This window comes from Vollenhovia emeryi, unplaced genomic scaffold (genome assembly GCF_000949405.1).
Source record: "Vollenhovia emeryi isolate VEMERY1.0 unplaced genomic scaffold, V.emery_V1.0 DF939385.1, whole genome shotgun sequence".
NCBI classification, from domain to species: Eukaryota; Metazoa; Arthropoda; class Insecta; order Hymenoptera; family Formicidae; genus Vollenhovia; species Vollenhovia emeryi.
In genome coordinates this window covers 51,182-72,089 of record NW_011966981.1, presented here as the reverse complement: position 1 = coordinate 72,089, position 20,908 = coordinate 51,182, and the positions used below count along the sequence as shown (strand labels likewise).

Genomic DNA, 20,908 nt, shown 5'->3' with positions numbered 1-20,908 from the left:
CAGAAAGTGCCCCAATAATCGTGGACATCTAAAGCAATCCGTAGCGATCTAGAGGATACCGCTCGCGTTACGTTACTACCATAAATAAGTAAATCGTATATACACGCCAGCAAATTATTACAAATGGGAGTTTGGGCCTGAAATGATGTACACTTTCGATCAAGTTAAAAGAAAACGATGATTATCGTTGCGAGCGAATAAGCGATGCTGTCTGATGCCGCCTTAGATAACACATAGCTGTACAGTACTATCGTAGCGTACAAATTTGTCTTTGTTACATCTTATTTAAATAAAGTGTACATGAAGATAAATATAGCTGTTATCTGTTAATCTTGATCGAGACAATGTATATTTGTAAAATAAACTCTGCTCAAGACGTATCCCTTTGCGTATACCTAGAAGTGCAGTTATTCTTTTTTGTGGATTCTTTATTTTTCTTCTCGAGAGCAGACGTTTCATCTACATGAATCATATAAAAAAACGTTTGGCTACACGAAGATATTGCCTATCTCGTTTGGCTACGTAGCTATCGCGCGTTTTAGCTTGCGAAATAAAGTGTGTATCATTGAAAACGTTCATATCTGCGTGATCTGTATTTTTTTTTTGTAATTGTGTAATTACAGATAATCCAGAGGTCAAGGATAGCTTGTAATTATTCGTCAACTTGGTTTACAAATACTGAGTTTGGTAGATCGTGATAACATGATGACAGAATATTGACGAATTGTGTATGCACATACGAGAAACTGAAAAAATGTTAAACGGATTAAGCTTCAGTCAGTAGGCCGTACTTCAATCCAACGTTTGTAAGGCTTTGCGTCGCTGATACTCGCAATATAGCTACCACTATCGCCGCGATAGTGACAGCACCTTCCAGGTACAAGCCGTACAGGATCCGCACGTGGCCGGCAGTGGTAGAGAGGCCGCCTGCCGCAGTGAAGTCCAACGGAAACAGTAGACTATCTGCGATCGGTCTCGATCGTGCTATGCCAAAGCACAGCACCCCCAAAACATAGTAAGCGACTACAATGGAAATTCCAAAGTCTCTTGAATCGTACATTCATTTTGTATCGTTCAATTGTTATTCACTTTCACACTTTTGTATTTTGACTGACTCTTGTGAAACAAATTGTAAACGCGAGACGAATTTCTTTATAGGCTCGTGGTGAAAGGTTTACCTGTACCAACGAACGACATTATTTTGATCCACCTTGGCATCCGTCTGGAATAGCTGGATTCTGTGTTGCTAAGCTGCACGCTTCGTCTGGCGGACGCATAGTTTTGTAGGTAAAACGCCACCGTGAGGCCGAAATTCAGTATAAGTAGGAAATGCGCGGGAATGCCGATGGCTGCAAAAATCACTCCGACCGTGCGACCAGCGGTGGTGCGCGGAACCGGCGCGCCGAAGCCTGTAAAATTCAGGGGAGGAAGAGGAGAAGGCGTGAATAGAAAGATTTATAATTGGCCGCGGTTAACACACCTAAAGTGGTGATAAGCGATATAGCGAACAACACGCAGCCGGGAAACGTCCACAGCTGTCCGCCGTTACCACCCTCGCCGTAGCCGGAGCTGACGGCGATCAAGAGGACTCGCTCGTGTTTGGCCACGTACTGGCGAACCTTGTCGCTCCACAGCGGCTCCACATCCTGCTCCTGCTCCGTCCGCAATTGTCGCAACTCCGTCGCCAGACCGACCGCCAGGTCCTTCTGCATACTCTTCAGCGACACGACCTGCTCGCGCTCGCGAGGTCCTTCCGTGGCGCAGAACGCCGCCGCGCCCGCCACCGTCCATATCACGAGCAGCCACAGGAGACCTGCGACGAATTTAGAATCAATTGTAAATGTAGTAAATCTATTTAATTACACGACAAATTTCAGCTGGTACGTACCGAGCTGCGACAACGACAGTCGTCCCAAAAATCTCAGATACTTCCAAAATCTCGAGGACTTGCCCGCGGAATTTCCGTTGTCCTCCTCGATGTCTCTGAGGGACGGCAGAAACCTCAAGCGCAACGGTAATCCCTCTATGGTCTGGACAGTTACGGACTTTGTCCATTTCCTCGTCCGTATTACGCCGTTTTTCAAGCGGGGCGAGATCTCCGGGGATATTGTGGTCGGTGTGTCCGTGATTTCTATTTTTGAACGTTTTACATAAGCAGAGAGGCATCTGTATATGTACGACAGAAAATTTATAATATTTTGCAACAGCCTCCGACAAATTGCCGGCGTCTTTTTTAAAATTTAAAACGCCGCGCAGTATGTCAAGTCGATTGAGGAATGATTGCTCTTCAATCACCGGAGAAAATGTCACGTCAAATCGATTTCTCTTTACGTTCACGATGATGGCTGTATTAGTAAAACACTTTTCTGATCGATTGCTTGGAACTTTGTAACACATGTGCGTTGCTGAAAAAGTTATTCTATCTCTTCCTGCATGCATAACTACTGATACGACGATTATACTTTTCTTTCAAAGCCTTTTCATTTACAGCCTCAATTATTTACACGAATATTAGATACCGGTCGCCTAAGAACACTTTGCGAGCTGCTTACAAATTACAATGTATTTAATTCATTTCAAAATTTCTTTCCATTTTTAACATTTTATTTTTGTTGTATCGAGTACACGGAGAGAAATTTCTCTTAAAATTCACCCTGAAAATCATGTAATCGTGAGTGAGACTACACGGCATTTCGAAGAATTTTTTAATTTTTTTATAAAGATTACATTGTCGCGCCAATATTTTCCCCAATAGGGAATATTTTTCATTAAACAATCTCATGACGCTTGAATTGATTTCAGTTGCTGGGTTTTATTCGCATATTTGTACTCCTTTATTATGCGAATCTTCTTTGCGAGTCCAATGGTTTATCGAAGAATTTTATGCGAGTTTTCTGAAATTTTACCACACATTTCACACGATAAGAAATTTTTCACGCATGTGAATATGAATTAATATCAACCATCAGTCCGGAAGTGTTAAGAAGTGTACGTGCTTCAGGAATTCAACGGTTGCAACGTTGCATCGATGCAAACGGACATCACTTCGAGCATCTCCAATAATGTAAGAATAATAGTTTTTTTACTACTGTCATGAGTGCGATATACCGCACATCAGACAACGACCTCGCACGCGGCAAGGTAGCAGATAACACCTGCCGCATGCGACGAAAACGAGTATCCGGAGCAAAGTACGAAACCATCGAAGCCGCGCATACAGTTGCTAACGGAACAACTGCTTAAGTACTAAACAATAAGCGGCCTGACAACAGGGCCAAGCGCGATTGATATAAAATGGAATGGAAAGGAAGGAAGGCGGGTCAATCTGAATTAAGTAACGATACGGTTAACGCGAGTGCGAGAATTATACTAGTTTTGAATAAAGAAGACTTTTTATTTAAACGGTTGTTGAATCGTCGACCTAGAGTCGTTGTGTGAACCCGGCAAACGATCCCGAATCACATCCCGTGCCCCGACTGCGTCGAGAGAGGCACAACACTACTTTATTAATGCCAAATGACCTTGCGCTACGTTTTCCCGCGATTGCATGATTTTCAGGGTGAATGTGAAGAGACAATTTTTCGGTGTACAAAAAAATGTCCGTCAATTGAAACGAAGTTTGAAGAAACTCAAGTAACATCTACCGATGCCGCAAACGACATCGTCATCGTCGTCCCCCTCGTCGTCCTTCGCGCGGCGCTCCGTCATCCTCACGCTCAGCTCAGTGACGCGACGGCGCGCAGCATCCTTGCCGAGGGTGGCGGTCTTGACCCGCGGATGGACCAAGTTCCGGGAGACGCGACGCCGCTTCTTGGTGGCCGAGGGGGCTCGCAGGGGCACGGCATATCGCACGCGCGGCGCAACGGGTGCCGGGGCACGTGGTAGCGTCGCGACGCTCGGCGCGTCACTGATTGCGAGGGGTGTCGCGACGCCCCCAATGGCCGGCGGTCGCGGGAAAAGGGGCACGTCCATCGGCTAAGGTCAAGATGAGCCGCGCTATAACCGCCGTGGGCTCCACGATCGCTCCCGGCGATCTCCCGGTCGATCGCACGATTGTTCATATTTCACGCAACAGGGAGAACTTCCGTGCCTCACGTATCGCGAGCGATTTCCGCCAACTGGACCGCGACGTCCCCGAGCACTTGTTGAATCGATTCATCCCCCCGCGTGGCGTCCCGTCCAGCTGTTCCCCTGTCTGGTTTACCCCGGGGAAACGTTACGCTCCGATTACTCGCTCGAGCGCAGTCCTTGAACTCGATTTTACGCGGAAGGGATTTATGCTAACGTATCTGTCGCTCGATCTTTTACTTCCGTCCCGTGTGTAATGACAGCGGCGTTTATTTTCAGTCAGCCAGCCGCGCCAGGCATTTAATCATCGTACAAGTAGTTACTTGGTCCGCGGCTATACCCGACCTTTCGATCTTGATAAACTTTTCCCGCCGGTCACAACTTCAATTTATCTACTCCTCGTGGGAATTCTTTTGCTTATTCATAGGCACGTATGTACACGGGGAGTCGGATCGATGAGCTTTGCACGGAAACATGCTTTACGTTCCATTAATAATACATCGCTATCTCTATACGCTGTTGAATACGTAATACACCAAATTATGGGCAATGTTTAACTTGTTAATCCACACGTGCCATCGTGTATCTCGCGGCTGTAAATCACGCGTCAGCCGCGTTTATGAATGACCCTCGATTACATATTCGTAAACACACACTTTATCCGACCTCGCGACACCGAGTCCCGACGGTGCGTTTCGAAACTTGCCCGCCCGCCAATCGTACGGATAAGGAACCGAGGCGCGGAGGAGGCGGCGACTCGGTATCTCGGAGGCTCTGGGAGCTACTGGAGCCGCGGAGATCTCGGTGCATTCGGCGCGTTGCACCGCGGCACGAACCGGAAGCGGCGCGCTGTGTATACGTGCACGTATACACGGCGCTCCTCCCCCGCGAACCGCTAAAATTAGAGCGCGGCCTTGGGAATCGATGACGACGACCCTATCGCCGCGCTTTCTGTCTATAACTAATTGCACACGTGTCCTACCCTCGATTAGACATGCTCCCGCGATGGATCCTGCGTGATCGCGCGCCGCCGAGACCCGCGCCCGTTCGATACCATGGCCGCAACCACGACAGGGCTGTTATGACGCGTCACGCGATACGCCAATTTATAGCCGACTCTTGTAATACGCAATAATCAGCCTCGGCGATAATGAGGGTTCGGAATTGATGTGTAACGTCAAACTTATCTCGCGGACTTCCGATAGAGTTTTTATCGTTTGCCCGCGCACGTGCGAGCAGCGTCTTCTGCTTGCGACACACGTATCTCTGATACCGCTGGAGAAACGCTCCCTTATTGAATTATCGATCATTTGACCTTGTTATCTGCGCGCACATTGTCTTCGCGCGTGCGGCACTCGATGTGATTTCGTGTATCGCACAGTACGCGACGATCGTGGGTCCAAAGTTCCTCGACGCGCGCGGAAAGCGTTTCCGAAATTTTATGTCGAAGTCGTAACGAAGGATATTTCGATATAATCCCACTCGCCCCTCGACTCGCTCCACGTGCTTCGCTTTCACGCGGTTGAAAATCGCGCGAACGGAGTCTAACGCGCAAGAAAGGTTCGCGTGCGATGTTTAAATATTTATTTCGCATATAACGACGAGAGTCCGGGAAAACAAATTAAAATTTTATTCCTTGTCGCTGTCAGATGTTGCAAAACCTTTTCTCTTCGATTGGTTCGACGTGTTACCTGGTAAACAATTTTTCACGCGTGAGCATGTACAAACGTATAGTACATTATAAAAAATATACATACACAGGGTGTATCAGACCACTCGTACCACCCGTTTATAAGCCTACTGGATGCTCCAAAGAAAAAAAATCTAATGTTTGTGTATGTAGCCTCTAAATCGGGTACGCTCTATCGATCGGTGATAGAATCAACTTCCGGTACCAGCCGAAAATGGGTTGTTTAGACCCAAAGTTGGGGTTTTTTAATGGAACATAATACTTTTATTGCAGATTCGGATTACCTGTGAAAAACAAGAACCCACACGGCACAGAAAGATTGCAGAAATGTTACATTGCAAGATTGCAATATTGCAGCAACGTTGCGCAACATTGCTGCAATATTGCAATCTTGCTGGAGTTCTGGAGGATTGCAGCAACGTTGAAATGTCCGCCTTCAGAGAGATTGCAGTGCAACATTATAGCAATGTTTTTGGAATAATTTGTCGTTGTTGTACATAAGCAGAGAATTTACTAATTACATATGCATCCGGGCCTTTTTCAATACACCTAAGGAGATTATGTTGCTCCGCAATAGATGGAGATTGCGAGCAACACCGCACTGATCAAGTACTTAATAATTCGCGCATTATTGGCATCAACGAAAATAACATAAAATTAGAAAATTTTTTTAATAGAAAATATAGTATTTTCATTATTTTTGAAACATTGCTGCAATATTGCTATCGAAAGTTTGCAATTTTATATCCCTGCAATGTCTCTACAAGATTGCAACGTTTCTGCAATGTGACTGCAACCATCTGTGCTGTATGGGTACATGCCCACACATATTTTTACATTGCATATTTCTATATAATTCTATGCAATTCTGTGTAATTTTATAGATTTATACATGCTTTTATATGAAAAATTGCTTATTTATAATTATATATAATTGTGTACAATTGTACAAAGTATAAATCTATAAAATTATATAGAACCGTGTAGAATTATATAGAAATATATTTCTATAATTTTATATAACACTGTATACGTTTACACATGCTCGTGCGTGAAAAATGTTACTGGCTATTGTCCTCATCACTTGAAATATTTGATACAAAAGGCACTTGCAATGTGAATCGAGGTATGAGCGTACATTATTAGTACATTCGCGACACGGACATAAAGATATGTTGCGAGATATACATTTGAACGCCGATGGGCAGCTCGGAGAGCGTAATCTAGGCTGAAATCTACGTGCAATTGTCCCGCCTGGAATCACGGGGCCGCGCGTGTTGCGCCTTCGTGGTTCGCCAGTGACGCCAGTGCGTTTGCGCGGCAAATCGATCCGCGAGTTTCGCCGACACCTCGCTAAGCGTCATCGTCGCGGAGCCAGTTTGACGGCGGATGTTCCCCGGAGGACTCGCCGCTTCCGCCCGTAATATGGAACATCGTTCCGCCGTTCTCGATCGACGAGGAGATCGGGGAACAACCGAGGTGCGTTTAGCCGAGCTGTCTGTCACTGCCGACTCGTTGTCGATCGCGTGCTAAATGTTCTCCTCAAAATCCCTCCTCCACGTTGCTAAAAATATGACGGCGAACCGAACGCCGAGCAATGTAAGATGATCCACTTTAGCCTCGCGCTGCGGGCGTCTCCCTCCTAAAAAGATCGATTTCAGATTTAGTAAATGGTATCAACCTGAATTAGCTTGTACAAGAACTTCCTTGCGTTTTACAATCTACGGCTATCGATGGATTAATTTCACCAACGTCGTCTTAGTTTCATTCATCCTTTGTTTCTATCCAACTGTTACCTCGGGATGAGACAAAGGATGGGATTCAATCCCCAACGTTCGGGATAGAGAGACAGATCACTTTTGACTCAAGTTAATTAGAGCCCGAACGTATCCTCAGATAAGAAAGCGATGCGCAGCCTCGCTCGCAAGCTGCTAGTATGGCCGACGTTAGTGCTGTCCCTCCTGGTGGCCGGCCGTCTGCTGTTCGGCCGCGACTTCCGGTTGCCGACGACGACCCTCGTATTTCGCGATGACGGCGCGGTCCCGACGTTGGACAGTAGCCACGCGAATTCGCAGCAGGACGCTGGTCCAGCAGGGCCGCCCGCCTACGCGGCGGGCATGTACATGGCGGGCCGGCAACCCCGCAACCAAAGTGCCTGCAGGTGGTACCACGGCCTGCCGGATGTCCTCTCCTACCCAGCATCCAGGCTCACCTGGAGTCCCGAAGTTGGAGAGAAGAGTCCCTACAGGTATAGAGACCAATCGTCTACGAAAGATCGCCGTTGTCCCGCTCTGCAATGTTAATTCGTTCTACATCTAATTGGTACGCGGGAGGGATTTTCTTGTCAAATTTATCCGGAAAATCACGTAATCACGGGACAACGTGGCATTTTGAAGAACTTTGGGAGAGCTTTTGAAATTTTATCGTACCCTAGTAGCACAATATATTGGCGCAATATTGGGAAATAATCCAACACAGCACAGAAAGATTGCAGGAAGATTGCAGAAATGTTACATTGCAAGATTGTAATATTGCAGCAGCGTTGCGCAACATTGCTGCAATGTTTCTGGAGGATTGCAGCAACGTTGAAATGTCCGCCCTGAGAGAGATTGCAGTGCAACATTATAGCAATGTTGCAGTGCAATATTTTTGGAATAATTTGTTGTTGTACATAAGCAGAGAATTTACTAATTACGTATGCTTCCGGACCTTTTCCAATACACAGCAAGCTATTGCGAAGCAACCTATAATATAAGGAGATTATGTCGCTTCGCAATAGATGGAGATTGCGAGCAACACCGCACTGATCAAGTACTTAATATTTCGCCCATTATTGGTATCAACGAAAATAACATTATAAAATTCTCGTAATTAGAAAAATTTTTTAAATAGAAAATATAGAAGTATTTTTATTATTTTTCAAACATTGCTGCAACATTGCTATCGACAGTTTGCAATTTTATATCCCCGCAATGTCTCTGCAAGATTGCACTGCAATCTGCAAGATTGCAACGTTTCTGCAATGTAATTGCAACCATCTGTGCTGTATGGGATGTATAATAAATCTAGTATTCCCAATATATATATTTGTTCGATATTGTAAGATGTGACTATGTGACTATTCAGCAATAATATTGGTCTAATATTGTATCAAGTTTAGGTCAATATTCTTATCACGGTTAAAAATATTGGCCAATGCACTTCCAGTACAAATCTAATATTATATAACAATAATGAAGCTTTTTAGTCGACGTTAACCAGTCAACCGGACATGCCTCAGTGGTCGAATTGGTGAGACGCCCGCCTAGAGAGTAGGGGAGTCCAGGTTCAAACCCTGGCTGAGGTAATATTTTTCGCAATAAATTTTCTGTAGTAAAACATTGGCCGGTTAATGTCGACTAAAAAGCTTCATTATTGTTATTTATTACTGACAACTTAAACAGATTTCTATGTCTAATATTATATAATTATTATCGTGCAATATTAATTAACATTTATTTCACAGCCAATATTGGCTTTACGTTTGACAATATCGGTCAATGCGTTTCTAATGTAACCAACATTGGACCAACAAATTTAGCCAATGCACTGTGCTACATAGAGTCATAAAGTGTTTCAAGATCCCACGGTTACACAATTTTACGGGCAAATTTTAAGAGAAAAGTGAATTTGCGCAGCAAGCTTCCTCCATTATAACAATGAAAATTAATATACGGGCAACACAGTGCGGAGTTTGACTGGTTTTGCTGCGACAGAGAGAACTCTTTCTCCGTGCAGGGTCCTGCCGTTCGTGTTGCTCGGCGCCGTCGAAGCGACGGACAGTTTGCCCCAGGTCACGCTGTCCACACACGCCACCGCCGACCAGGTTTACGGGATCGTGGAGCTCGCCAGACGGTGGGAGGGACCGCTCAGCCTGGCGGTGTTCGCGCCAGGCCTCGACGCCGGCCTCGCTGTCGCTCAGCTTGATCGAGCCTGTCGTTGCGAGCCTACCATGTACAAGGTCTTCTCAACTTCCTCATCACGATCGCGAACCTCCTGTGTGTCTAGCGCGATGCAACGCCCTACTGTCGACCCTCCAAGTTTTCACGCTTTCGTTAACAAGTCCACGTGATATGCGCTTTTAGGTCATCTGTAAAAAAATTAGAACGCTTTATTAGCGTACAGGCCAAGTGTCTTGTAGATAACGTTGTTTAGTTAGTTAATTTATTATAGTCTTTTAATGAAAATTACTTTATCAGTTTACTTAAACATGATAAAGCGCAGCGTGTATGCTTTAGTTCAACTTTTATGTTTCTTACGATTGAAATTGTTTACGTGACATGCGACACAAGAAAGAAACTAATATGAAAGTCTGTTGTACGGGCATGATAGACGCGTATTCCGTTATATCGACACACCTGCTTGTAATTAGCATAGCCATTCCAATCCGCGTGGAATGCGAATCTTCTTGATCAACATCAAATCAAGAATAGCGTATGATTCGTAAACAAAAATAGAAAGCAATGAAAGAGTGTAAGTCGCCAGTAGTTAATTAACAGTAGAAAGAATTATTCAACGACGTTAGGCTGGCAGATGTCTTTATTCATTAGATTCCACCGTTTCGACCATACGGGTTGTGCGTCCTTTTCAAGGAATTAGATGTTCTACAAGTTAACAGGACATTGCAATTTGGAAATTGTATCGATCACATCATGAATTTACTTTACGATACAATTTCCAAATTGCAATGTCCTGTTAACTTGTAGAACATCTAATTCCTTGAAAAGGACCACAACCCGTATAGTCGAAACGTTGGAATCTAATGAATAAAGACATCTGCCAGCCTAACGTCGTTGAATAATTCTTTCTACTGATACTGTTAAAAATAGAAAGGGGTATCGAACATAATTATCCAGACTTTACGATTAAACGGTAATTAACATTGTTGAATTATAAGAAATATCTCCAATATACTGAATTTACAAAGATAAATACGTGATATACAATGTGATAAATTTATTAAGTTAAATAATACGCAAAAAAAAACTCAAAAATTAATGAGCTGTCGATGACGTGTTGACTTTAGAAATATTTATTATATAGAGGAAAGTTCCCTATTATGTGACTAGCTCCTAATATGAGACAGCGGGGTTTCTGCTAAATTAATTATAGGCATCATCTGTTGGCTCCACCATGAATTTATTGCCCTTAGAGTGAAGTCTGTTTAGTGGAAAATTCATTGTTGGATCGTGAAAATGTTGGATTTGGATGCTGAAAACCCATTATCTCATATTAGAAGTCTATCTCATAATAGGATTATAATTATTTATTAATTATTAACGCATACCTATTCTCTCGATCAAATCGGTCCAGCATAAAATTCTATTTAAAATACAGATCTAAATGTACGTCACACTTTCGATACCATTTCTTTTTCTTTTACGAGATACAGCACAATATATATGTTTTCCACGTTCAACGTTCACCACCCTTTTCTCGTATGCCCAAAATTACACCGAAAAATTCGCATTCAACGTAATCGCACGTTTCTACTTAATGACTCGGCGATCGGCAGGTTTCCGTCCACCTGGTGTTTCCGGCCGGTCGACCGCCCGCCCTGGGCGCGATCAGTCGCGTCCAGGGCGACTGCGCCGCTTCCGATCTTCAGTGGCGGCAGGCCGAGACCGAGAGGCGGAAGAGGAGGATGACGTATCCCATCAATGTCGCCCGGAACGTGGCGAGAACGCTCGCGAACACATCCCGCGTGTTGGTGTCGGACATCGAGCTGCTGCCGAGCGCGCGGCTGGCTTCCGGCTTTATGGAGATGATGCACCAGAGACCGCCCAAGCGCGGCGTGGTCTTCGTCGTGCCTGTATTCGAGATAGAGTCCAATGAACCGCCGCCGGCGACGAAGCACGAGCTGCTCGCCGCCTGCCAAGCCGGCCTGGCGGTGTATTTCCATAGGTATAGAGGAAAGTCCCCTCTATGAGACAGGCTCCCTATATTATGAGGTAGCAGGGTTTTTGCTAAATTAATAAGCATCACATGTCAATGGTTCCATCATGAATTTATTGCCCTTGGAGTGAGATCTGTTTAGTGGAAAATTCGTTGTTAGATCGTACGGTCGTTGCGAGAAAAGACTTGCGATTGAACTTGGATGTTGAAAAGCCAGCTATCTCATATTAGAAGCTCGTCTCATAATAGGAGACTTTCCTCTACGTATAGTGGGACTTGCGTCGCAAGTGTCCTAAATTTGAAAATCGTCGACACAGTTACTTTCTCTCGATCGTGTCTCGTGAGAGACTCGAACAAAGTATCCATGTCGAGGCGAATTGCGTTAATGATCGGAGACGAGATCGGCCCCTCGCAGGTTTGTCTGTCCGCACTGCCAGCGATTTCCCGGGCTGACCAGGTGGATGATCAGACCGGATCCGGGTAGGATCCGACCGCTCATCATCACCAAAAGGGAATATCCGCATCACAGGTGGGAGCCGGTCTTTATTGGCACGCGCGACGACCCGCTCTACACGGAGGAGATGTCTTGGGAGGGCAAGCAGGACAAGATGGCCCAGGTATACAAGGCGAAATCCCCTTCAGCAATTGTGAAACTTTACGCGTGATTCTCTAATGTACATACATGTCCACCAGAGTGGATCAACTTTGATCTCAGTTTAACGTACTTTTTATCTTTCGCTAGTTTTAGGAATTGAAATAAGATTAAGAGTAAATTAAATCGACACTTTTAAAAGTTGATTCGCCTCAAGTGCACCTTTTAAAATTTACCCCGAAAATTATATAATCGTATCCTTCAGAGGTTCTGTTATTTATATCGTATTTACAGATGTTCGAGATGTGTCTGTTGAATTATCGACTGGTCGTGCTCGACGGTGCCTTTTTAGTGCATACTCCGGGAATCAAGCGGAAAGCGCGCAAGATCAGCGCGGCAACGCAGGAGTTCTTCCGGCCGCACGAGAGGAGGAACGCGAGGATCTATCAACGCGTGATAAAGCGACTGATCAAACGATATCCGATCAATCGTAGATGCGCGCAGTGAGATAGTTCAAAATGCCGGCGCGATACGTGAACTTTCCCGGAGAAAAAAAAACAGAGTTGAAGAAGGGACCGCTTTCGACACGCACGGTGCCTGTTTCCGTATACAATAGAAAAATATTTTTCGGTGACGTCGAATTTTACATTAGACTTAGGAGAGGCTGCGGGCTGGCACCAATCGCTTTTTCACCGCGAAAATAAAGGCTTTTTTTACTGAGAAAATGAGGGTCTTGGGCGCAGTGTATTCCTACAATTCCTTTCAGTTGAGCGATAGTCTGTGTCTTCAATTTTTCTTTGATTAAAATTTTAAGAATCATATGGATCCAAGATTAACGATAATCGATAGCACAGACCGACAAATTTTATACCCAAAGATCGGACTAAGTGAGCCCGAAGGTTTTTCACGTGCTGAACACGAATCCGTTGTACGTTTTTCTCTAGCACGTCAGGATTCTGAAATATTCTAATATAAATGTGCAAAAAAAATGTAAAATATCTCGTGAAATGTTATTTAGTTTTCGGTAAGCATATTCCGCGCACAATATGATTACCGAAAACTAAATAATATTTTACAAGATATTTTACATTTTGTGTAAAAAAATTGTTAACTTCAAACCCTTATAACTTGAAAAGTACTCAACGAAAAAAAGGTTTAATTACAGTGTTTTGGAAAGCTCTCAAGATAAGAATATGCAAGAAAAAGTAGGGAGTTCCATTTAAAAAAAATTAAGTTGACCTTGAAATGACGATGAAGGACATGGTCAAGGTCAAAGTCAAGGTCGTCATCTTACTCCCCGCTGCACACAACCTTGCTATCGGACATTTTCTCCAAAATGCATTCTAACTGAAAATACTAGGAGAGTCCGATACTTTTCGACGACCTTAATTGTATATTGGAAAACTTGCGCTGTAAAATATCACAAACGGTAGTAAGCAAAAAAATTCCTCTACGCGTGATAAACTCAAATATGTCTCACAATGGCTTTTTTGCACGTTTAGATTAGGATATCTCAGAATTCTGGCGTCCTAGGGAAAAAGGGACGACGGATTTGTGTTCAGCACACGAAAGACCTTCGGGCTAACTTGGTTTGATATTTGGGTATAAAAAACAGCGTTTGTGTAATTAATTAATTCAGCCCTGCGTCATTAATTCAGCCAGAGTGTCTTGTCACTTCCTTTCCATTCAAATGACGGAAAATTAAAAATTCTCTTCGTTCGAACAAAAGTGTTGGTGGACAAAAGTAATAGTAAATATTCGCGACAAATTTTATTTATATAATATATGCAATGTGCCTCGGTGGTCGAATTGGTTGAGATCCCCGCCTAGAGTGTAGGGAGTTCCAGGTTTTTGACCCTGGCTGAGGTAATATTTTTCGCAATAAATTTTCTGTGTTAAAAACACACCGCCAGTCATGGTCGATCAACTGCTTAATCATGGTTACTTATCTGCTGGCGTCAAATGATTCTTGAGTTATTCTCGACGAAGTTAATCATTGATTAAATTAATCGACGATTCATCCAACAATATTGCAGAATTGCTTGGACTTCTAACTATACGTAATTCAGTGTCTCTAATCTAATCTCTTTCCCACATGTTATATAAAAAAAAAATGATAAGTCTCTCCATGCGACAGTAATAATACAATCGATAGTAACGAATGAAATTGGACCGATATGAATCTTACAATTAAATAGGGAAGATGTCATCCTGATAGAACAGTGAAATGGCCAAATATTGGCCCGATATAATCCAAATTGGACCGACGTTTAGCCAATGCATTGTGCTACTATATACACGAGAAGAGAATTTTCTTTTCAAATTTATCCTGAAAATCATGTAATCGTGGGACAACGTGGCATTTTGGAGAACTCTTTGAGTTTTTGAAATTTTACCATACATTTTGCTAGTAAACTATACAAGTATAAAGAGAATTTTCTTTTAAAATTTACCCGGAAAATTATGTTTTTACATAATATTGATTACATGATATTCAGGATAGATTTTAAGAGAAAATTGCCTGTGCAGAGCATCCGGTCGGATTGATACAATTTTTAGGCGAACTTGGTATTTTCCCAACTTTGCTTCCTCCAACTAAATAAATTGCGCGCCGATCATCCGCCCGAATCATCCGACTAATTAACCGCCAATTAAGCTGATTGGAGCTCGGTCGAAGTCGCCGCGGGCGGAAAGCGACGAGTGTCTCTTGGGCGCGGATCGGCGAATCGCGAGGCACGCGCGATTCGAATCGTCCATTGGGGCAGCCGGGACTCCGGAACGGCCGCGCCGCGGCGGGCCGCTATTGGTCGTCGCGATCGTCTAACGGGAGGCCGGTCGATACGCTCGCCGGCGACCAATGGCGCTCTAACACCAGTTCTAACGATCCGCTTCTGCAGTGCGTGCGCGGCGTGTGCCTTTCGGAGCAGGAAGAGAGAGAGAGAGAGAAAGAGGCCGCTAGCCCCCGCCATTCTTGTTTATCACATCTCTCGAGTGCGGACATTCGGTATAAATAGTGACTGCGCTGAAGAATACCCGTTCGGAAAATGCTGACGTAGTGACGCGACTGTGAATGACAGCCAGCTGACACGAGTAAGTTGCTCGCCGCTCGATCCAAACGGCGCGATCTCGTGGTCTCGCGCGATGAATCACCGGTAACCCCGGCAGCTCTCTTCCCTCCCGCCTCCGCCCAAGTGACAGAAGTCGTGTGTAACTCGTAGCGTAGTGTATGCACGTAACGATGCTACACAGACATCGCGAGGTCAGGAGGCAAAGCCGATATCCAGTCGTCAAATAAGGCCGAGGTAGCCGAGGAAAAAACGTCCGTGTGAAAAACAGTGCGATAGAGGCGAGAGAGAGAGAGAGAGAAAGGGAGGGAGAAAACGTCCGATCTCGCAATCGCGAGATCGGACGCGAAGATCCTTGCCTCGCCGGAATGAAACGTCCGACGCGCGCATGGCACGCATACACCGCGGGCGGAGTCGTGCGGTAATCGTTAATTAGACTGTACGTGTAATTGCGGCTCGCGCGACGCCGGTGTGGCGTGACCGTAAAAGAGCCCGCGCGGCCGAGCAGGCTCGTTATCGCGACCGTGTCGCAACCGCGCCTCGCCGATAGCGGCGTACAGTTTCGCCGGGTCCTAGCTCTCCGCGCCCGCCGTCGCCCTTCCGCGTAGCGCACGCGCGCGTCACCCGCCACGGGCAGAGCGGAGCGTGGAGTGGAGCGTGGCAAACTCGTCCTCACTCTCGTCCGTCCGGTGGGCCCGGTGGCACGTTTCGGATCGCGCCCGAGCGGGTAAGTGCGCGCGCGTGTGCGTCTCCTCTCGCCAGCCGACGTCTCGCCCTCCCTCTGTCTCTCTCTTCTCGCCGAGCGGCCGTGCGTCCGTTCGCGCGGAGGCTCCTTCCGCGTGCTCCTCAATTTCTCACTCGCGGCGAGTCGCGTTGATTAATCTCCGTGACGTGAGCGCGCGCTCCTGATTTCTTTCGAGACTTGGCTTTCGTTGGGTATCGTGTTGGCTGGGCGTTGACGAGTCGTCTGTGACTTAGTTTTAGATTGGACGTAAAACGAGCGTGCGATTTTCAATCCGACGCGTTGAAGCTATTAATCGTCTCCCCCCACGAATACTTGCAGGGCACAGAAAAATGAGTATTTTCCTAAATATATCGGCCGCCTTTTGGTCGCCGAAGATTTGGTTGCCTCCCAACATCACGTGGGAGGACATCAGTCCGAATGCAGACAATAAATATGCGAATTATCAGCATTTAATATTCCCGCTGCCCATGGCGTTTGTTCTCCTAGGAATAAGATACACTCTTGAAAGGTAAGCTTCTCAGGCCTCGTTGTATAAACAAGTCTGTCTTATTTGTGATATAAACGTTTCGCCTTGAAAGAAAATTGTTTTTGGAAAGCTTGCGATCAATGCGTTGCAGAATGTAATTCAAGAGTTTCTACGAATCTTTACATGGAGTGCAAGGCGATTCTTTGTGCTAAAAGAAACAGACATAGATAACATTACATAATAAAAGAGGATATCAATTTGGTCAACTTTTATCATGTTTTAAACACAGCGTGCGAAAAGTTCAAGGACTTGCTATAAGCGACTGTGGAGCGCACGCCGGTTCTTCTCGCCATAGATAACTCATTCATTAAGTTGAACCAGCGAAAACTTTGCTAAAGGAAAAAGTTGCCTTGCACTCTGTACGCGCGAATTTTGGGACAGCCCGTATTATAGTTTAATCATTCAATCATGTTTATATACTTAGATATGATCCGTCTTCTTTTTTTTAAATAGGTATTGCTTTGCTCCCTTCGGAAGGTTTCTTAGTATAAAAAATAGCAGAAGCAAGAAGGCAGTAGCCAATGAGATATTAGAAAAAGCATATCTTAGTAAAAAAACCAAGTATAAACAGGTGAGTAAAAAAAATTGAATATCATTGGTATCGTGTGTAGTCGATTATTAATAGTAATGCCCTGTGATCTGTGATCGATGATGCGGAGAAAGTTTTTTTATAATCCATTATATTTCGCTCATTATTTGCTGCCGTGTTTTCAGATTTTGGGTTTGGCTAAGCAATTAGATTGGTCTGAGAGGCAAGTGGAGAGATGGCTACGGCTGCGCCGCTCTCAGGACAAGCCGTCTACTCTCACGAAATTCTGTGAAAGTTGGTTAGTCATAGCGTGTTAGCGCGACGTTTCGCATTACGCATAAACGTCGCATCGACACTACATACGAGCGATCTCTGTCTATTCCAGTTGGAGATGTTTTTATTACGCGTCTGCGTTCTGCTATGGCGTTGTTATCCTGTGGGACAAACCGTGGCTTTGGGACATAAATCACTGTTACTACGATTACCCCTATCATCCCGTCACCAATGACGTATGGTGGTATTACATGGGGTCAATGGCATTTTACTGGGCATTAAGCTTCTCTCAATTCTTCGATGTGAAGAGGAAAGACTTCTGGCAGATGTTTATTCACCACATAGCCACGATTTCGCTCATGTGCTTCTCGTGGGTCGGCAACCTGACGAGGATCGGCAGTTTGGTCTTGCTCGTGCACGATTCCGCGGATATATTCTTGGAGGTAACGCCGCACGAAGGAGCACGCGATCGCTCCCCCACACAGCACAGAAAGATTGCAGGAAGATTGCAGAAATGTTACATTGCAAGATTGCAATATTGCAGCAACGTTGTGCAACATTGCTGCAACGTTTCTGGAGGATTGCAGCAACGTTGAAATGCCCGCCCTCAGAGAGATTGCAGTGCAACATTATAGCAATGTTGCAGTGCAATATTTTTGGAATAATTTGTCGTTGTACATAAGCAGAGAATTTACTAATTACATATGCATCCGGGCCTTTTTCAATACACAGCAAGCTATTGCGAAGCAACCTAAGGAGATTATGTCACTTCGCAATAGCTGGAGATTGCGAGCAACACCGCATTGATCAAGTACTTAATAATTCGCGCATTATTGGTATCAACGAAAATAACATTATAAAATTCTCGTAATTAGAAACATTTTTTAAATAGAAAATATAGTATTTTCATTATTTTTGAAACATTGCTATCGAAAGTTTGCAATTTTATATCCCTGCAATGTCTCTGCAAGATTGCAACGTTTCTGCAATGTAACTGCAACCATCTGTGCTGTATGGGCTATTTCACGGAAATTTTGTATTACGGTTTATATCGCATTCTCGATTTCCGCAGGCGGCAAAAATGGCCAAGTATGCAAATTGCCAGAAAGTTTGCGACTGTATATTCGCCTTCTTTACGCTTTTCTGGATCGCAACGCGTATTGGTGTGTATCCATTTTGGATAATTTATAGGTACGTATTAGTGTATGTGTACAAATTTGAATGTACCTCGGCTGCAAATTATATTATGCCGATTCTGATTCTATTGTATGTTACAGCACAACTGTACAGGCGCCTAAGATAGTACCGATGTTCCCGGCGTACTATATCTTCAATTCTTTATTAATTTTATTACTGTTTCTCCACGCAATTTGGACTTATTTAATCCTTAAGATCGCATATCGCGCCTGCAACGCTGGTCAGGTACGTGCTGCTGATTTATATAAATTGTCGCACGCACTTTCGCTGGAAATTTATCTTTTTATTTATTTTTTAATATATTGACGAATGAACGAACGTACATGTCTACGTACTAATATTTTCTTGTGGGAAAACTATTACAGATGGAGGGTGATATTCGCAGTAATAGCAGCGACGAAGTATCCGACACTTCGGTCAATAATACTCCCATAAACAGTAACGCAAATTACGTTAACAAATCAAATTCGAAACCAAAAAACCACTAACAACAGTGCATGCTATGTAGGCTATTACCTTAAAAGCCGATTCCAAGGTAGAAAATTCATCCGGACGTTCAAGCCAGGTGCTAATCTTCCTTCCTACGAGTATAATAAAATCTTGAATGTGACTTTAATCCTGTAATCTGAGCCGCTAACGTTAACGCGCCTATTTAATCTCTCGTGAAATTGAAATATATACTTTCTCCCGTTTCCCCTTCATTGGTGTTTCCCTGAAAGCAATCCAGTGCTTCGTCACAAGTCCGCCTTTGTCACAATCCTCTCTCAGTTTTCAACCATGTATTTGCGTTTGAGAATAAACAATATACAAGTATATATACACAAAGGACAACGAAAGAAAGAAAAGGAAAAACAAGTAGGGACATACCCCGAGAATATCAATGATTATTCGCTAATTTATATGATTCCACGTTATTTAAGAATTCAATTATAAATATACATTTCTTTCCGAACGAATTCTTAATGCTTAGTTAAGATAAGAATGGACCAAAGCCGCCAAGACGTTCGGCGTCTGACCTCCGTCAATTTTCTCAGAGTCTAATATCTCCTAACTACTTTGAACAAAAATGTATTTATTTATTTTCGTATACTTTGTGAGCGTCAGTCAGTGATTGATAAGCATAAGAGTAATTCGATTAATAATAAATTTCTATTAATCACATACGATTTTATCTTATTTTCATCTTTCGACACGAAACTTCAACTTCGAACTGTGCGCCAGTGCATAATTCACAAGTTGCGACAATATAGTTTAAGCCTAAGCGCATCGCTCGAGTCGTTAACAGAGAAGGCAATTTTTTAATATAATACATAGGTCACCAAATAAATGTTACGTAAATTGTACGTTGTGTACTTACGCACGAATCTTCACGAATCATCGGTATTAATTATTCTTACGTAATAGCGGCACGCATAATCCTCGTGTATCTCCACAATAAAACTTCCCTGCTGATTCTCAGACGTTCCCGTTTTTTGCTTCTTTGCCCTCTGCCCCCTTTCATCATACGCGTAGAAAAAAAAAGCAAGAGATCGTCGCACGGTTCTCCTCGTTTAAAACGTCCGCCATTTGGCGAGCAGCCAGAATTTCGTTCGCTAAAGACTTGTTTTCTGCACTAGTGAACAGTAGGTACAGTAAACTAGAATGAAAAATATAGAGGAGAGTCCTCTATTATAAGATATAGGATTCTAATATGAGATAGGTTTTCAACGTCCAAATTCAACCATAAATCTCTTTTTTTTTTCGCAACGATTACACGATCTAACGATCAACTTTCCGCCAAACAGATTTCATTCCAAGGGCAATAAATTTATGGTGGAACCATCCGCTATCTCATATCAAGGACTTGTCTCATAATAGGGGACTTTCCTCTACTTGTCTAGTTTATTGCACTAGTTCAATGTGCAGCAACGGAAAACAAGGTTCTATATGTAAGGCGTGTGTGTCTTTCATTTCTCCGTCATCTAATTATATGTCTGTCTCATTTAAAACGCAGAAGGTGCAGTTACGAAGGACGGGGGCCCGTGGTGATCGCCTCACCACCGTGATTGCTCCGAAAGACCGTCCCCGCCTTCTCTCTTCCTCTTCGGGAAGAGAGAAACACACCTTTCCGCGGCGCGCGGCGAGATAAGGGACTCGATCACGGATCTTTTTCCCGGTAAAAATTTTTCATGCATGAACGTGAACAAATATACAGGGTGAGTTTTATCTCGCGAACCAGTCTTTTGCCATGAGAGGTGGATCACCGACCGAAACTGTAGCCAACCCGGGAAAAAAATGGAAAAAATATTG

General features: G+C 44.1%; 3 protein-coding genes across 7 annotated transcripts; 2 read left to right on the top strand and 1 right to left on the bottom strand.

Moving 5' to 3' along the window:
* Positions 1-382: 382 nt before the first annotated feature.
* Positions 383-5,035, bottom strand: LOC105558074 (potassium channel subfamily K member 10-like). Of its 2 annotated transcripts, none has more exons than XM_012005581.1 (5): positions 3,645-5,035; positions 1,889-2,131; positions 1,481-1,813; positions 1,179-1,409; positions 383-1,023 (listed from the first exon to the last, which is right to left on the bottom strand). In XM_012005581.1, exons 1-5 carry the CDS (start codon positions 3,970-3,972, stop codon positions 767-769), a joined length of 1,392 nt encoding a protein of 463 aa, XP_011860971.1. In that variant the 5' UTR covers positions 3,973-5,035; the 3' UTR covers positions 383-766. The 2 variants fall into 2 exon arrangements, with proteins under 2 accessions (XP_011860971.1, XP_011860972.1); XM_012005582.1 differs by having other exon boundaries at positions 383-984.
* Positions 5,036-5,069: 34 nt separating this feature from the next.
* Positions 5,070-13,009, top strand: LOC105558075 (beta-1,4-glucuronyltransferase 1-like). 2 transcript variants are annotated; one of them, XM_012005584.1, is made up of 7 exons: positions 5,070-5,762; positions 6,864-7,237; positions 7,655-8,006; positions 9,536-9,758; positions 11,313-11,701; positions 12,108-12,309; positions 12,579-13,009. In XM_012005584.1, exons 3-7 carry the CDS (start codon positions 7,666-7,668, stop codon positions 12,789-12,791), a joined length of 1,368 nt encoding a protein of 455 aa, XP_011860974.1. In that variant the 5' UTR covers positions 5,070-5,762; positions 6,864-7,237; positions 7,655-7,665; the 3' UTR covers positions 12,792-13,009. The 2 variants fall into 2 exon arrangements, with proteins under 2 accessions (XP_011860974.1, XP_011860973.1); XM_012005583.1 differs by lacking the exon at positions 5,070-5,762 and having other exon boundaries at positions 6,777-7,237.
* Positions 13,010-15,162: 2,153 nt separating this feature from the next.
* LOC105558072 (ceramide synthase 5) lies at positions 15,163-20,077 on the top strand. Of its 3 annotated transcripts, none has more exons than XM_012005576.1 (8): positions 15,163-15,374; positions 16,413-16,602; positions 17,074-17,191; positions 17,335-17,447; positions 17,535-17,865; positions 18,495-18,613; positions 18,700-18,844; positions 18,985-20,077. In XM_012005576.1, the coding sequence occupies exons 2-8, from the start codon at positions 16,424-16,426 to the stop codon at positions 19,105-19,107; spliced, it is 1,128 nt and encodes a 375-aa protein (XP_011860966.1). In that variant the 5' UTR covers positions 15,163-15,374; positions 16,413-16,423; the 3' UTR covers positions 19,108-20,077. The 3 variants fall into 3 exon arrangements, with proteins under 3 accessions (XP_011860966.1, XP_011860968.1, XP_011860967.1); XM_012005578.1 differs by lacking the exon at positions 15,163-15,374 and adding an exon at positions 15,471-15,586; XM_012005577.1 differs by lacking the exon at positions 15,163-15,374 and adding an exon at positions 15,745-16,076.
* The last annotated feature ends 831 nt before the right edge of the window (positions 20,078-20,908 follow it).

What these genes read in the sequence shown, in the direction of transcription:
- LOC105558074 (XM_012005581.1), bottom strand. Translation starts at nt 3,972, where the DNA reads ATGGACGTGCCCCTTTTCCCGCGACCGCCGGCCATTGGGGGCGTCGCG. An exon ending in ATCGCTTATCACCACTTTAG is followed by an intron (nt 1,410 to 1,480) that starts GTGTGTTAACCG and finishes TGAATTTTACAG; the next exon opens with GCTTCGGCGCGCCGGTTCCG. An exon ending in AATGTCGTTCGTTGGTACAG is followed by an intron (nt 1,024 to 1,178) that starts GTAAACCTTTCA and finishes TTTCCATTGTAG; the next exon opens with TCGCTTACTATGTTTTGGGG.
- LOC105558072 (XM_012005576.1), top strand. Translation starts at nt 16,424, where the DNA reads ATGAGTATTTTCCTAAATATATCGGCCGCCTTTTGGTCGCCGAAGATT. An exon ending in ACGAAATTCTGTGAAAGTTG is followed by an intron (nt 17,448 to 17,534) that starts GTTAGTCATAGC and finishes TGTCTATTCCAG; the next exon opens with TTGGAGATGTTTTTATTACG. An exon ending in CCGCGGATATATTCTTGGAG is followed by an intron (nt 17,866 to 18,494) that starts GTAACGCCGCAC and finishes CGATTTCCGCAG; the next exon opens with GCGGCAAAAATGGCCAAGTA.
- LOC105558075 (XM_012005584.1), top strand. Translation starts at nt 7,666, where the DNA reads ATGCGCAGCCTCGCTCGCAAGCTGCTAGTATGGCCGACGTTAGTGCTG. An exon ending in CTGGCGGTGTATTTCCATAG is followed by an intron (nt 11,702 to 12,107) that starts GTATAGAGGAAA and finishes GGCCCCTCGCAG; the next exon opens with GTTTGTCTGTCCGCACTGCC. An exon ending in AGCAGGACAAGATGGCCCAG is followed by an intron (nt 12,310 to 12,578) that starts GTATACAAGGCG and finishes TCGTATTTACAG; the next exon opens with ATGTTCGAGATGTGTCTGTT.